Raw genomic sequence first — 17,233 nt, 5'->3', positions numbered from 1 at the left:
TTTCAGATGGTTTTCACAAGTTTTTAACCATTGAAAAACCGAAGTAAATTGGTGTGATTCATTCAAAAACAAGGGGAGAAAAAAAGCAATGAGCAACCAGAAATTATGAAAAAAAATTGTAAGAAAAAAAGTAGATTCAGAAAAGTATTTTTAAAAAGGCTAGGGAAAAAAGAAAAAAGTTTGGAAAAAACTATATTTATTATTATCATAATTACAAATTTAAAATTAGAGTGAAATTATTGCTTAGAGTAGCTTTAAGGTCTAAATATGACAATAATTTAAATACAGACAGGATACATTCAGATGATGATTTACATTTTGGCTGTTGTAAAATGAATGAAAATTTGACAAATATGTTGAAATATTCATGAACTTTGGTCCTGTTTTTATATCTTTAAAAATGTGTTTATCACATAAGTTGAGATATTTCAAATAAACCAGCTGCTTACAAGATTAGACATGACACTTTAAATAAAACACTCTAGCCGAACCGTTTGACTGGGTGTGATGATAAACATGAGGCAGAAGCAATCATTTGATTTGATATGGACAAATGAATACTCTGCCAAAATGAACACATCCTCTGCTGTTTATTTCCACCGAGCCTCTCTCTGCCCATTGGCACTCTGGGAGTAGAAACGACTGCTCAATTTGATCATTTACACAGATCTTGTTTACATAGAAGCATTTTGAAACCACCCCTGCCAGAGTTGACTGTTTGCACACAGCATGTTAATGGGTATTACGCAACGACATGTATAAGCTCGCTCGCTAATTGTGGAAATCCAAAGCGTGACCTCGAGGGGAGGAAATACAAGAAGCGCGACAACACAGGGCTTCTTCACTACATCGAATCTGTTATCTTTTTCTTGAGGATATCTTGGCAAGATGCTGCCAATAGCCTTGGATTGTTGGAGAAAGAGAAAAAAAAACATGCTTTTCGGAGATAAGCAATGGCAGAAATTGGGGATCTTTATCAAGACACAGAGGGAGGAGAGGGAGGCCCGTTCGACCTTGGATGATAAGTCAGTTAAGAGGGCGTAACAAAAACTCACTGCAGTGTGAGTTTACTGGCCAAGGACGTTACTATGTTAACCATTTGAAATCTGAATCATCAGTTTTCTTGTGCTGTGTTCAGACACCTTTTACAAGTAGAACCTTTGAAAATGGAGCAAATAGGGTTGAATTCTTTCAACAAAAGGCAATCAGCAGCTTGCCATAAAATGTCCTGCAAAATTGCAAGCAATTATTAAAAGGTGACAGAATTTTTTTTTATTTTAGCACTTTTTTGTTTTGTATTTTTCACTTTTCACATACAAAACAGGAAACTACCGGAAATAAAAATTTAAAAAGGAAGAAAAAAGTAATATATATAAATAACAAGAAGAAATTTTTGTTTCATTTTTGTAACTTCTTACTAATATCTTGCTAATATTTGAGTCAATTGTTATTAAGGTGCTCATTGCATTCTCTCCATATTTTTGAAAGAAATCAAGCCAGTTCATTGAAGATTCTGAAGGTTTAAGTTGTTTTGTTTTTTTCAAAAGATGTATTTATTCAACCAGCAGAGTCCTTTTTCGAGAAAGTCATAACAGGACTGACATAACCTCTTGTGACGAAGCGGCTGCCTGTGATTCTAAAACGCCCTGGCTAAACACCTCCGTTGTCCGCCATCTGGTCTCCCTGCTGCTACACCTGAACAGATCTGGTTGTCAGAGGTAGAATGCAAACTAGAAGTCGTACAGCTGAAATAAATTTTTATTTTCCTGATTAAATTTTCTGAAGCCAGCTTTCATAAAGACATAAAAGATAGTGCTAAACTAATAACAATAACTTTGAGGCATTCACCAGTTACAATGAAGGCCAGAAAAAAGCCGATAAAAGGCTGTTTAGTATTTAACAAATATTTCACTTATGTAATCCTTCTTTTAAAGCAGGCATTCAAAATTAAAATGACTCATACCTCAAAGCAGATTTCCTCTCCTCTGATATTGTCATTAATTAAAATATTAAAGGCAGGTTCTGGTTTTATCAATGCTGAACTGAGTTCAATAAAAGTATTTGTCCTCTGTGGGCCTTTAGCACAAGCCTGCTGAGAAATGGTCAAACACGGCGAACAAGTGTGGAATGGACAAATGTCTCATCCGTCGTAACAGCTTTAGTGTACTATTCTCTTCTCTCTTGTATTTTTCAGTTTAAGAAAGTTTCAACCCTCCTGTTAACACGCACCCACACACACTCTACATTGGCACTGGCTACAGAATTGAGAGGGATCTAGGTGAAGAGCTCCAGGTGCAGGCCAACCTCCTCCACTGGACCATTTCCATCCTCGAGCATGGAGGAGGAACTTTGAAATTGCTCAAACCCGCCAGAGACGATACGCCAGCATGTGTTCATTAGTGTGATAAGCCATAATGCCTCCATCAATGACATCAACATAAACAATACAACCTGGTATTTGGATATAACTGTAACTTACAAAGTTAAGTAACGTAACATTAAGCAGCAAATATTTTGTACTAACCTTATGAGTTTGCTTATGATAGCTAGCTATGCTAATGTCTTTAGAAAACTAATGTTAGCTGAAAGGACATAAGTTTGCTAACCACTTTAGCATAGCGAAATAACATTTGCAAACTTTGGTTATCATACTGCGCATCATATTGTTTTATCATGCTTATTGTTTATAAATAAGTAGTTTTATCTGTTGAGTGTATATGTTATACATTGTGTCATGTCCATTCGACTGTATAAATAGGCATATTATAAGGTGACTGATCACATTTGGTTTACTGTGTAAATGTCTTGTTTGTTAATAAATAAATGTATTATTTGTTTAAATGCCACTCTCAGATACCATATCATCCTTCTATTAGTTTCAATAGGCCACAGGCTCTCCACCAATAACACTGAGGCTAACAATACAAGCTAATAGTTCGATAGAACTATAACTTTAAAAGACATTTAAGGTAAAGTTAAGCAGAAAATGACTTGTGCTGTTTGTTAGCTATGCTAATGTGGTTGAAAGCTTGCATCTTTTCAGCTAATGATAATGTCAGTTTGCTAGTTCGCTGACAAAATTAGCATAGCTAGCTAATGTTAGCAAACTCATAAAGTTAGCAGAATTTATGTGTTGCTAAATGTTTTATTACCTTACTTTACAGTTGTATTAATAAAGATTTTAGCTAGGCCCACAGCTAGGTGTCAATATGGCTTTTAATTCCTTTCACACAAAAGTGCTGCTCAGCAAAAATGGAAAATAAAAATTGCATATTTAAACCTCTTTTTTGCATCTCCTGTTATGCCATTATTACTTCTGCTTTGGTGCACATACATGTAGCACATTTATATTGACAAAAGTTTAAACAATTGAATGTGTGATCTAAGCAGCTAACTAATCTTAATTCCAACAGGAGCTTCTATTAAAATGAACTGCATGGTAACCGGGCCTCTAACTGAGGCATTTACTTGTCATTTATTTGTCTATTTGTCAAAATGTGTAGGCATACTGGACTAGTGAAAGGGACCGGGCATTTAATTAGGACAGGTTTATATTTGAAGTTTTACGGTTAGTTGTACTTTTAACCTTCACATTATTGGTGGAGGATGTGTGGCTTATTCAAACTAATGAAAGCATCATATCCTGAAGTGGCATGTCAATATATAATACACTTACTTTTTAATGAGCATGACAAACAATACATATACTTGTAAAACCATATGTGAGTAGTCAGCTTACTAATAGGCCTACTTATACAGTGGCATGGACATGTTACAATGTATTAGATATATGCTCAGTAGGTTACTTATTTATCAACAATAAGTGCAATAAAAATAGACACTTTTGACAGAATTCAATAAAATATTAACATGCATATCACAGTATGACAGTGGCTCATGACACAGTGTATTCTATAAAGCTCTGTATGTATATAAATCAAGAATCCATTTTTGTGGCAGTGTGCTTCCCAGAGGCACTGAGCAGAAAATAAAACTCATGTCAGTCAAACTCTCCCTGTGGTTTAGTTTTATCTATTGACTTCTGTATACATTGCTGGATGACAAACTACGCTGATACATCTGGCGACAGCAATGCAGAGAACATTTGTAAAGTGTTGTAAAAATCTGAGAAGTGTTTAAAGAGACTAGATGCAGCATTTGCCGGTTCCCCTCAGCAACAACCTGTAAAAAAACCCAGTTTAATTCTACTACATACATTTATTTTGTGATGCTGACCTGGAATGCAGCTCGGTGCTGCCGTTGTTGTATTTGCTGCCTCTCTCCCACATGCCGTAGTCAGGCACCCTGTAGGCTCTTTCCACACAGAACACCAGGTTCTGGATAAAGGAAACCTGCACACAGAAAACACATCAAACACAGGGCGGCACTTTGAGAATAGATGCAATACACACACCTGCATACACAATCACAGCACAGATACACGCATGCATGCACTCGTGGGCTGCAGGTAGGAGACATGTTTAAATAATGAGACACACAATAACACATACCATCAGCTACACATGCACACATAGCTTTGAACACACATACATACATATACCATAATGAGTGACCTTTGATATTGATCTGGGGCACAGTGTGTAACTCTCCGTCTCATTATACGGGTCAGTAAAGTGGACGAGAAAGCTGATTTCTCATCAACGCTCAAGGTCAAACTGTCGCCGCAGCTATAGACAAGGTATAATTAAGTAGTAAATTATGGCCGTATGTGATGATATAGCTTCATTGGCTTGTCAACTGTCTATGACACGCCACAGAATGGACATGTACCACAACATTTTTTTAAAGCACTATTTAGATTATCAGCGCATCGCCCTGGTGAAAACTCTTCTGCAGTGTCCTTGATTTCCAAACAAAATGTTGCATTTTTTAAAGTTGTAATTAGCAGAGTTAGGGGGTTCTCGTGTCCATCATCTGCCCCACAATGGGTGTGGAGAAAGACCCTGCGTCTATGAGAGACATGTCAAAATCAATACGCACATGTAGAAAAAAAGCTAACACAGTGAGACATAAAATGTTTGATGACTTAAAGGCCTTGAATCATTAAAAAGAGCTGAAAGCTGCAGCGTGTGTGTGCGTGTGTATGTGTGTGTGTGTGTTTGTGCTTGACTGATGGGAGATTTAATCTAAAATGACAAAGTGAGGGGGAGAAAAAGAGAGAGATGAGGGAGTGAAAGATAGAGAGAAGCAGATACAACCTGTGCAGGACTTAAATAGGCCATTCTGCAAAGGAGGGCAGGGAGAGAGGGAGCGACGCAGGCGAAAGAGAGAAAGGTTCACCGCTCTTCTTATTTGGGGTTTTATGAGTGGAGTGATTAACGAGGGGAACTTTTTAGTATCTTAATGGTATCTTAATGAATGTTACTGCCCATCGGCCAAACAAGCCTCTCTGTCTCTCCCGGCCACTAGACAACGGTCCCTGCCAGTTCTGCCTTTTTTTTTTTTCAGTTCTTCAGAGGTGGTTTGCACACATTTGCAGAATCATATAACATGTGCTGCTGCTTTTACACAAGTACTCCCATGGCACAAAAATGCACACACCTGTACTACAGTAATGTGAAAAAACAGACACAGGCTAATGAGACGCTCCATTTCATGCTGCATGAGACTGAAAATGGCATCTGGAAGGAGGTCGATAGTGCATCTTCTCAGAGGACACGCAGCAGCCTTTCTATACCTCCTACCTCAAGAAAATACTGCAATGCAGCTTCCAGCTCAGTCAAGTAAACACAAACGAACTTCACAAGCAGTGACAGCAAACAACAAAGTAATAAATGATACTGTAACAGTGTGATTAGTTCAAATGAAACGCCTTTCAACCAGTGTTAAGTGAGAAGTCCTTTTGCTCTCTGGATCTGATAACAGAGGGATGGTGGGCCGCCTCAGTCTGAATTATGCAACCTAATAAGCAGTGTTTAAACATGCAAATTACGCTGCTGCACAAACAGGACTGCCCTCATGAAAAAAAAGGTGCTTTGTCAATTTGTTTGCCATCAGGAGCGAAAAAATAGAGAAAAATGAGAGGTTATTAGGAAGGGTTTTCTGTAAACAAAGTGAAGACTGCACACACTAATTGGTTAGTGGCAAAATGTTTTACCATGCCCTTACTTTTTTAAGATAAGCCCAATCTAGTACACAAATGGGTTCCTTCACCAGCGGCACAAATTTCACCGCTCCGTGGCAGTAAGTAAAGCTGTGAATGAGCAGACTATAAAAACTAACAGAATTAATGAAGTTCCAACTGCTCCTCGGGGCCCGCGTAATAAACAGCACAGTGTGTAAACTTAACAGCCAAGTTCCGTTGTTGTTTTATTAAGAGTCAAACATAAAGAAAATGACACCTGACATATACATCACACTCTGAAGGAAACTACTCAAAGCAGATTTTTCCGTAATACTCCGGGTTGGCGCACTGCCAAATAAGACGTTAGTGGTTCGACTCCCAGGAGGACATTAAAGCCTCCGCAATGAAATCATCTAAACGTTTCCCTGTTGAAAGTCAATTGAGCGGCTCAGCAAAAATATAAATGTGAGCCGAGCTATAAAAGTGAGATACTGTCCCCTGATCCTGCATTTGTGTCGGCTCTAGGATATCTGTAGGGGATTTAGGATACATCTAACTGCTTTTAGAAATCCCTTGCTCTTACTTTATAGCATCTTCTTGGATCTTCAGAAGGTAGCATCATATAATTTAAGACTTATGAATCTCATTAGGTCCCACAATTGGTTTTAAAATAAACTATTTTTCAGTGATACATTTTCACTATAAGGATTTTTATGTGCAGGCTGCAGACTCACAAAGGGAAAAAAAATGTTTCTCGTAAAGGTCAGAATGCAATTTGGACATGCTTCAACAATGCTGTGTATATATATATATATATATATATATAGACTGGATTGAGAGTACTTGAAGACATAAGCTGTCAACTCATGTACAGAGAAAAAAAGACTAAACGTTGACAGGTATGCTGGCAGCTCTGTGACGCTGTGCTTGATACTAGCTGTAGCTGGTCGCACTAAATGCTGTTATCAGCATGCTAATAGCACTGCTTGCATTCTAATACAGGCATTTAATGCTATTTTCATCATCTAAATGCTAAAATTAAGTTTAAAAGACAATTCTACCCACAACCAAATACACTATTTTTCTTTAATCTTGCCTGCAGTGATCTATCCGTCTAGATTGTTTTGGTGTGAGGTGCAGAGTGTTGAAGATATCAGCCTTGGAGTTGTCTGCCTTATTGCCAATATAGTGCAACTAGACGGCACTACACCTGCCAACAGTATCACTGCACAGAAGAAGCATGCATCTCATGGATGAGAGGCTCATGCCTGTGAAAGTGCGGACTATACACATTAATGGCGTCCTCCTCAGCTGAGCTGTAATGAGCTAGCTCAGTAGTGGCAGCTGAGCTAACAGGAGGTGCAAACTTCCTTCTGCGCTGTGATATGGTTGGCAGCTGTCGTTCAGTAGAAAAAAATAGTTCCTACACAAAACCGCTCATCACAAGGTCTGTGGATTATCTTGAGTAACTCAGTCATAATTTCTGGAAAGAGACGTTGCTGTTGAGTTTTACAAAAGTTTTTTTTTTTTTATGTTTTAAGCACCACAAGCCAAGTGCCATCTAGTTCTATTGTACTGGATGGACGACAGTACAGCCAAAATTTCCAACACTAGGCAACTCACAAGAAAACCATCTATACTGATAAATAGCACTCCAGGAAAGAGGAGAAATTTGTATTTTCCATTATGGGGTGAACTGCCCCTTTACGAAAAGCTGAGGCTGATAGGGATAATGTTATTTTTTTGCAGGCATGTAGTCATAAACTAAAGTATTGGACAAATTAAAATGTTGACCTGCTGGTGGATCACCAATGCCAGTAGGATTCAGCCTATTGGGACCATGAATATCTTCATGCACAGTATGTGAGGTACTTCAGTCTAGACCAAAGTGATGGACCGCTGACAGACCGTGACAGATCTTGCCATTCCTACATCCACACAATCATGGCTAAAAAATACTCCAAGTGAACAAAATGTAGTCAAAAATAATGCAAGTGGTTATATTGCATGCAGTTTAAGTGGTTTACACTCATTCAAGGAGCTCTGAACAGTCTGAAATATATACAGTAACTTTAACATTGGCAGCTGCACTGAGAACAGGAAGAAGTATCTTACTCAATGTAATTATCCACATAGGGAAAAGAGGTTATTTTTAACTCTCTGGGACTTAAGATGGATACTGATTGCTGCTAGCAGATCAACAAGTAAATATCAAACCAATAAACAGGACAGGACGTAAATCCCCAGTGTCCAGAATCGATCACCTCAACACTCATTTTAGTGTCTTGTTTACCTCATCAGTGTTGTAAATTATCTGCAGGCCGGAGCAGATCATCTCCACCAGGTACAGCAGAAACAGAGAAACAGAATCGATCTGCAGCAATGACAGAAGGAAGGACAGAGTGGATTAGATACCAGTGAAAAAATTACCATCATTGTTACACTGTGTGATATTTCCAAATTTGTCAATACAGCTGTCTTTGGTTTCCTCCATAGTGTGGAGGGAGCTTTATATTAGCTATTAGGCCTTTGGCATTGGACTGGCATCATCAATAATGCAATTTACTTCACAGCAAAGTTGCAGGAGAAGAAATCACAGCCAAGGACTAAATGTATATACAGAAAGTGGTTAACATCTTTCAGGTTTTGATGATTTATGTTATGTTGATATTAGTTTTTTTTGTCACAACATAATAATTTTGATTTTCTATCTGGTGCTCTTGATGTATTAGCCACCGCTCACTCGAAGTGTAGTCTCCATCCAAACATTGCACACCAAATTGACCTTTGTCAATACCATTGACAGACGAATAAGCTGTTTTAGTGCCAATTTAATGCACATCCACCTCTGAGGACAAGTCAATTTTCCAACCGGACATGAGTGCCAAGCAGAGGGATGAAGAAATTAAACACTTTTATGGGCATCTTTTACACTCAAAAACAAAACCTTGAGATCGATTAGCTCATTAGTACATCCCATTGTTCATTCAGTGTTAATGAGGTGACTACAGCCAGTGGTATTATTTTCAGTATTGCTACATACAATTTGTGACCACAGACATAATACCAGAGTAGTGTATGGGACTGTACAGTCAATAAAACATGCAGTAAAACCTGTCTGTAAGCCTTTGCAGACAAGATCGTTCTGTCCGGATATTTCATTGAGGTTAACAGAAAGTGCAACACCTATCCAAAACCCACCCGTACACTGTGTATATGCACGTTTGTAAAACTAATTTTCAATTAATTTTTTCAAATGAGGGTTGTCTCATTTCTGTGTGCTCGCTGGTTGACCTGCAGGTGGTGGTAGTCGCCGTAGGAGTACACCTCATCACCAGTGTCTACATGAAACACTGAGTGCAGACACTTGGAGGGGCTGGGATCCTGTTTAAACTGCTCCACCTGGCAAAGAGATAGACAGAGACAGAGAGGACAGGATGACAGAGAGAGAGGTCAAGGGTAAGCAGAGACAGAGACGGAGAGGCATTCATTTCCTCATGAATTTTACAGCACACCAGGACAGCAGCCTTGGACACATTCAAAAACACATCTTTGAAAACCTTGTGTATGAATTAAATGCATGGTAATGAACTTTGTTCTACTCCGCTGTAATATGTGATATGCTCAGTGGTTGTATTGCTTTAGTTGTACGTTGAAGCAACCTCCTTCACCTGTTACATTACATCTGCCACTTAAAATTCTTTAAGCGCTTCTATTTTAACTGCCAATTCACCTTTCTTTTGATGTTGCACTTCAACTAACAATTCATTTTAGCTTATTCACTTAAACCTTGACTTCAGCGCATCTATGTGCTTATTTTGCTACTTAAAGAAGGAAAGAAAACACACAATCTGTACAAAAGTAATGAACGCAGCCACCCTGAAGTGACCAATTGGTTTGTGGACTCCTGTTTTTAGGCCTCGAGTTATAAATTTTGGTCATTGCCCTTGCCTTTTTTTTTCTTTTTTTTTTGAGCCAGGAGTGACCATATTTGGACAAGAGGACTGTAGTAATGCCTTCCAGAGAACCTGTTACTCATGTGGCCCAGCTGCCTTCAATGACATGTAATTTTAAGGCTAAATAAAATGTAAACAGATGAGTTATATAAAAATCACCTCTCGCACAGCTGTCATGAATGGGGAAATTAGCTAAAGAGACCAAAACCCATTTTTGCACCGGGTTGTTAACATCATAAAATTTGACATTCTTATATGGGGGTCTATGGGGATTGACTCACTTTTGGAGCCAGCCTCAATTGGCCATTTGAGAAACTGCAGTTTTTGGCAAATTCCTTTTTTTTTTTTCCCTGGAGATTGTCGCCTGGTGCAACCAACAACTCCCCACACCCACCCCCAACATTGCCAAGTGGTATTATTGTTGGCACCTTGGACAGACAATCAGATTGCCTTCCCATTTTCTTCAGAGCCTAGCAACTACCAAGAACACTGGACAAATGCCTTTTATATTTCACAGCTGCTGAAGTTGTCACACTGTCTGCCATATCCACTACTGTCAATTATAACTACAAAGAACTTAGACCGATACTCTTAAGTGAGAGTAGCAACCAATAGCTACCAATAGTCAGAAAAGCACTGTCCTCTTCCTGTTTTGGTTGAACAATGGTTGATGTACTTCCTTTGTGCTTTAAGTCCAGTTTTCATTTTCCCTGGAGATCGTACCCAGTGGCAGACAGAACTGTATATTGTAAGTGAGTCCGAAAAGGAATCACTCTAAACCCCAGTGGTGTCATCATTTTATGGCCATTACACTTTGCAATCAACATTTACTTCATAATGAAGTAAAAAGAAAAAACATGTGTATTACCACTTTAAATAGCTCTGGATGCTGCAGTTTGGAATGCCACTTCAACTACTTTCATTTATCTATAACTTCAATACCTTTAAGTTCTTCAACTTGATCTATCACACCCACACAAATACAGTAAAAAAATGCCAAAAGAATCAAAAAATGTAGGCAGATTCAAATATTTGTAATGCAATATTTCAGCAGAAACAAGCATACGTATACACTATCTTCACTGCATCTAGCCATTTCCAGTGAGCCATACAAACTTTTAGCACAAGTGCCTCTGATGGGGTTGTCACTGCTGAGGATGACATTAAAGCAAAGTTCCCAAACTGCAGGAATACATGAATCCATAAACACTCTAGTGACAAATATCTTATAAAATGTGTTGTTTCTCAAAAACAATAAAGTGGAACAGTCAATATGTCCTATAAGCAATAACCCTGCCAGATGTATTGTACAACATAAGAGTCTACCGTGAAACAGATAAGGGTCGGATTTCGGGCAACTGCACTGTGACTTGGTTTACAACAAACACATAAAAAACCCTGAACAACATATTAGTCGTGTTTTGTGTTCTGTGAGTTGTTGTCAGCTTTGTGTGTGTGTGTTTGCTGCATCGACTCGACTACACTCCAAATTACAGCTGGGCCGCCAGCCCCGTCGTGCAGAGTTATAAATAATTGGCCCTTTGTCCCATTTTTACCTCGTTTGTTTCTCTTCTCTCCAGTTCTATTGCTGTGCTCTCCATCATCGAGCCCTCCCTCGCTGTCTCCATTTTTCTCCTTCGCCCTCCTGCGCTCCCTCGCCTCACTTCTACCTCTCTTTTCCCAGTACTTTCTATTATTCACTCTCCTTTTTTCTTTGTTGTCCCTCTTGCTCTTTGTGTCTTTATCTCTTTTCTCAGACTACCCCTTTTTTTCTCTTCTTCTTTCCTAAGGCACATTACCTCTGCCCACCTTTGTCTCTCGCTCTCACTTCCTTTCTCTCTTAGCCAGGTCATAGTGGAGACCCTCTGTCCCACTTTTACTCAAACTGCTCCACTTCCTGCCATCCCACAGCGGCTAATACCTGATTGCGTGTGTGTGTGTGTTTGTGTGTGTGTGGTGGTAGAAGAGCTACCTCTGTAAGCAGCTAACAATAGGTACTGCTGTTTATGTTTCGATAAAACCTACTTCTGTGTAGAGGTCTCTCAGATTCTCGCTCCAGCAGAACTGCAATGTCAAGTGGCTCTACTCTTGGGATATTCTGAGAGGCCCCAGATCTAGCTTATTGTTTCGAGTGCTGCATTGCGCCAGCGTCATTAGTGAAACACTTCAATTTCTGCTGCCCCATCCAGTAATAGGAAATTGTACGTGCATATATTTCATGTCAATCGCAAGCATCAAAGTCTTGCATGTTATCAGTAACCAGGCCATGCCTTCTTCTTTGTGGTTGAAGAGGAGAAATTTGTTCACATTTGTTCAAGAAAAAAGAAGACATGATAAAGAAATAAAGTCAGCGGACGGCAGTAATTCAGAAGCAGGCAGGCAAAAATAGGACACCACCCCACACTTTTACACAAAGTTCTATTCATCTATTAGTTTAAACCAGCAAAAATTGATTTGCTGTGATCTTGGAGACAGTAAAAAAAACAATTAACAATTAAATAATATCAGCTTCTAAAGTTTATGTGTCAAACTTGTTAGCAACTTCTTTTACACAGCCAGCAGCCACAGAGCAACATAGCATTATTTGGAGTTGTGTTTTCAGGAATGTAAGTCCAATATTCACCCTCTTTTTTGCTCTGTTTTGGTCTTTACCAACTCTTACTTTAATGGTTTACTTATTTTTATGAACAAGCTTGTAACTGATGGCCCAAAATTTGGTATTTTTTGCTTGTATGAAATCAAAATAAATGTCTTAAATGGACTTTTCGTGCTTGTATTTTATCATCTTGTGTCCCTGTCTTGCTGCAAACATAAATTGCCCTTTCGAGACAACTAATAAATGCTAAAGTTTAGCTTTTGTTGCTGAAAACTGATGCAGCCAAAAATGTCACTATCAGTGCACTGAAAATGAGCCAACAGCTGTACAATTAAAACTGTGCTAGAATGCTCCGTACAGCTGAGGACATTCTGTGGAGTCGTGATCATTTTCTTAGGGTTAGTCACTGCAAACAAAATCTTTCACACAACATGTAGTATACTGATGACAGCAGCTTTAAACTCAGCACCTTTAAGTCTCCTGCATTGAAGTGACATGATTGTTGTGAAAGAGGTTTAGACACTGCAAAGCAGCTTGAAAAGCTTCCAACCAGAGTGTGATACAAGTACCACTGTATAGATGAAACGGGGAGAGGGTCTGGAGACATCTTGTTTAAGGTATAGATATGTATGTATTCAGAACAAGTGTTTTCCTTAAATAAGGTCTAGTGTTATTAGCTAGTGACTTTAAAATTGTTATTTGTAGCCTTAATGTTAGCTGGTTAATGAGTTTTAGTTTTCCTGTCTAGCAACCTCTTGGCCAGTGTTGTAGTGGTAGTTTATGAGTTAGTGGATGGGTATAACCTATAGTTTATCAAGGAGGAAGTGGGTATATTTTACAATTTATTTCAATGGCTTCATGGCTTATACCGTATATGTACCGTACCATATTTTGAAAAAAAAAAAAAAAAAAAGGTGGGTATACCCTGTATACCTGCATATACCCTCCACTAGACCACTGTTGTCCCCTAAAAATAATCTAAATTTAAATTTTGCAAACATAATGTTCTACTAAAGGCATCTGCAAAACATTCAACGCATCAACATATTGAGTTTAACCTTGACTATCTAAACAATTTTGACATTCCTCGGCCTTAACAAAGTGCTGTATTGAGCTACACCTACAGTAACAACATGTACGCTCTCTCCAGCGTCAAAATCCAATGCTTTTGGATGCCTAAGAAAATAACAGCAATATACCCTCACATCTTCTGACTCCAAATGCTTTGCAGGTTTCCAAACAAAAAATCACCAGCTGCCTAAGTTACTTTTACTATTTGTTTATCCAAAAAGTTTCACATGAGAAAATTGTACCTTCACACCACACTGCAGACAGACAGTGGGGCCCAGCTGCTGTATCTGCTGTGTGATATTTGCCCAGCAGTGGCCCTGTGTCACGTCTCCATTAAAAATGCCATGTTCCTGGTAAGTGTTGGAGACGGGGCCGTAACGAACACTGCTCTGTGTAATTAACTGTGTAAACGCAGCTTTGTAATTAAGACACAGGAAAGCTCTCCCCTAAATTAGGTCGTCAAGGTCGAGGCAAGATGAAACAGAATGGCTTTCAAAAGCACACACTGTTCACGTGCACGTACACAGTGACACAGCCAGCTGCTCAGTTTAAAAATGTTGTTTAAAATAACAGAGGACATATCTGGTTTTGTTTAGGTTTCATAAAATTGTGCATTTTGCCAATTTTGGCTCAACCACAGCAAATAGGGATTAGCCCTATAAAAGTGAAAGTCTGTTAGATTTGCAAACAAACTGTTTCTGAATGACTCTTAGAGAGGTAAATTCTAATTTGATTTGCAAGCAGCTTACTAGTTACAGGCAAACAACATGGAACGGCTAACATAAAGAACCAGTCCTCTCTTCACTGTCTCTGATACACTAAGTGAGTGATCCAAACACCTCTTTTGTCCACAAATCCTGACCAAGAAATCCTCATATGAGAAATTTAGAGGGAGCTGTAAAATACTGTTATTTTAGTGGCACTATTTTTCTGTATAAATTTATATTTTCCAATATATTGTTTGTTTTAATGCTTTATTTGTGGGGCGTTGACACAGTTTGATACACATGTTATAAGAGTAGCCTTGTGCTTTACTGGCAAGTGTGTACATTGTTGTACTTTCTTGTTAGATTTAGCAATATGACTTTATTTATATATGACTTTATTTATTTAAAAAAAAAAACAACAAAAGCCTTATTTAGCAAATTCTCTTCTATTCTATTCAAATATGTTGGAATTTAATTAGAGCTGTCAGCATTAACACATTCATCGCAATGCAATTATGGTTCGTACATAATGCAGGTTTTGTTTTTGTTTTTTTTAATTGCGTTAATAGCTGGAAGAGGGCGGCATGGTGGCTTTGTGGTTAGCACTGTTGCCTCACAGCAAGAGGGTCCCTGGTTCGAATCCCGGTTGGAACGGGGTTCGGTCCGGGCGGGGGCCCTTCTGTGTGGAATTGCATGTTCTCCCCGTGTCCGCGTGGGTTCTCTCCGGGGTCTCCAGCTTCCTCCCACAGTCCAAAGACATGCAGCTCAGGTTAATTGATGACTCTAAATTGCCCTTAGGTGTGACTGTGAGTGTGTATGGTTGTTCATCTATGTGTGTCGGCCCTGTGATAGTCTGGCGAACTGTCCAGGGTGTACCCCGCCTTCCGCCCAATGACAGCTGGGTTTGGCTCCAGCCCCCCCGCGACCCTTACGAGGACAAGCGGTTACAGAAAATGACTGACTGACTGACTGACTAATAGCTGGAAGACATTTCTGTCTTTGAGAGGCTGCTAGCTTCTCAGGAAGAGGGCTAAATGACGCTCCAAAGTTAGTCTAAACTTTGGCGATGGAAAAACAACATGGATATTTAACAAGGGTCCCTTGACCTCTAACCTTAAGATATCTGAATGAAAACGGGCTCTGTGGGTACCCATGAGTCTCCACTTTACAGACATAGACTTTATTTTGGTTTTATTTGATTCCTCATCAAGACAATCTGGTAAAAAAAATAAATAACTTGTCAATATGGACTTCAAAATTGTTATAAAATGCAAAATAATTGAATTGAAAGTGTGATTAAAATGTGATTAATCATGATTAACTACTGAAATTCTATGATTAATTGCAATTTATTTTGAATCCATTCCCATGCATGCTGCACAGAGTAACACGACGGACGCACTCAGAGCAGACAGGGTTTAGTGATAGAAGCAGAGACGAAATTAACAGTTGTCGAGAGCTAGTAAATGTATATTGTATGTTTCAATTTGTCCATGAATAAATGCTGCAACAGCTCAACACAGTGAGCATCAACCTCAGCCCTGGAGGCAAAACAAAGTCTCCCCTGTGCTGGAAGCTGCGGCAGGAAAGTTATCTTGCTCTGTTTACTGTAAGACCAACATCTGAGGCCGTGGGGTATGTTCACAACTGTCATGGGATGCAGAAGCTCTGGTCTGTTTCACATTATTACCCAATAAACATTTTTAAATAAGTGATCCAGAACAACACACTGCATAAAACACACATGATTACATTGATGAACGTATTCAATAAAATCAGCCCTTAATTATTTGTGCCAAAAAGTATCTAAACTATGCCATGTGATACGTTACTTTAGCACACTTTAAACATAAATATTTCTGCGTCCACTGCAGACAACTGCATATGAACATTTGATCAAGGAATGAACTCTAAGGAAACTAGTGTTGACTATCTCTGTAACAATTTAGCCAAAACTTTGCACATTAACTACAACTGTCCAGCCACACACAAGGTTTCCACCTAGTCTTGTTCATTTACAGCATAGTCTTGCGCATGCTTCCTGCAGACATGGCGTGAAATATAAAATATTCCCCTGAGGAGCAAAAGTCTTTGGCAATTAACAGATTGTGGGTTATTAAGCCCTCAGGACTAAAGCAACCTGCTCTCATTGTCATTTGTTATGATATGAAAGAGGAACCAGATGTGTCCAGTGCTCCAGCTCTGAGAGGCTTTGATGAATAGCAGCTCAGAAATACACCTTTGATCTGACAATTCGGTGTGTAATTGCCGAGTGCTTTTATGCAAACATGCAGAGTGAAAGCAGGAGCTGAGTGGAGGCTGGCTAAAAAATAATAAAAAAAAAAAACTCACCTTATCAGCCTGTCTCATGTAACAGTAGAGGATTCCTCTCATGCACTTGATGGCAGAATGCTCTAGTTCATGAGTCCGCCCCATATCGTCATCAATGCGTCTATAGAGGGGGTAGCATGGAGAATGAGGGAAGAACAAACAAAGAGTGGATGATACATAATGAACACAACTTTGATTTTTAAGGATAGTCCTGGTTTATTCCAACTTGGGTCTTTTTCATCATAACATTTTACCCACAGAAGTCATCGCATCATCTGACTTTTTACCGTCGCCACGTTGTCACACTTAACCATTTCACATGCTGACTTTAATGCTTCTACCAGACTGTATATACAGATGGACAACATGATAGTTCCCCCAAAGTGTAGCTTTTCAATCTCAATCACCCCCTGGTGTCTGTCTGCAGTATAGGTCATAAAACCCGCCACTCCATTTTAGTGAATGGTCATAGGCCAAACTAAAAGTA

At 39.0% G+C, this 17,233-nt stretch overlaps 1 protein-coding gene across 3 annotated transcripts in view; it reads right to left on the bottom strand.

Annotated features, from left to right (window-relative positions):
* phkb (phosphorylase kinase, beta) overlaps positions 1-17,233 on the bottom strand; it is a 146,833-nt gene that overhangs the window by 100,484 nt on the left and 29,116 nt on the right. For all 3 annotated transcript variants that reach the window (XM_042484300.2, XM_042484291.2, XM_042484283.2), the window contains 4 exons: positions 16,768-16,867; positions 9,380-9,487; positions 8,379-8,459; positions 4,237-4,352 (listed from right to left, as the gene is read on the bottom strand). In XM_042484300.2, the coding sequence (XP_042340234.2) occupies positions 4,237-4,352; positions 8,379-8,459; positions 9,380-9,487; positions 16,768-16,867 (405 nt within the window). The remainder of the gene's footprint in view (positions 1-4,236; positions 4,353-8,378; positions 8,460-9,379; positions 9,488-16,767; positions 16,868-17,233) is intronic.

This window comes from Plectropomus leopardus, chromosome 1 (assembly GCF_026936395.1).
Source record: "Plectropomus leopardus strain MGB_pleo_1.0 chromosome 1, ASM2693639v1, whole genome shotgun sequence".
Classification (NCBI taxonomy): Eukaryota; Metazoa; Chordata; class Actinopteri; order Perciformes; family Serranidae; genus Plectropomus; species Plectropomus leopardus.
Note: the sequence above shows the minus strand (reverse complement) of the source record. Positions and strands in the feature narration are given on the sequence as shown.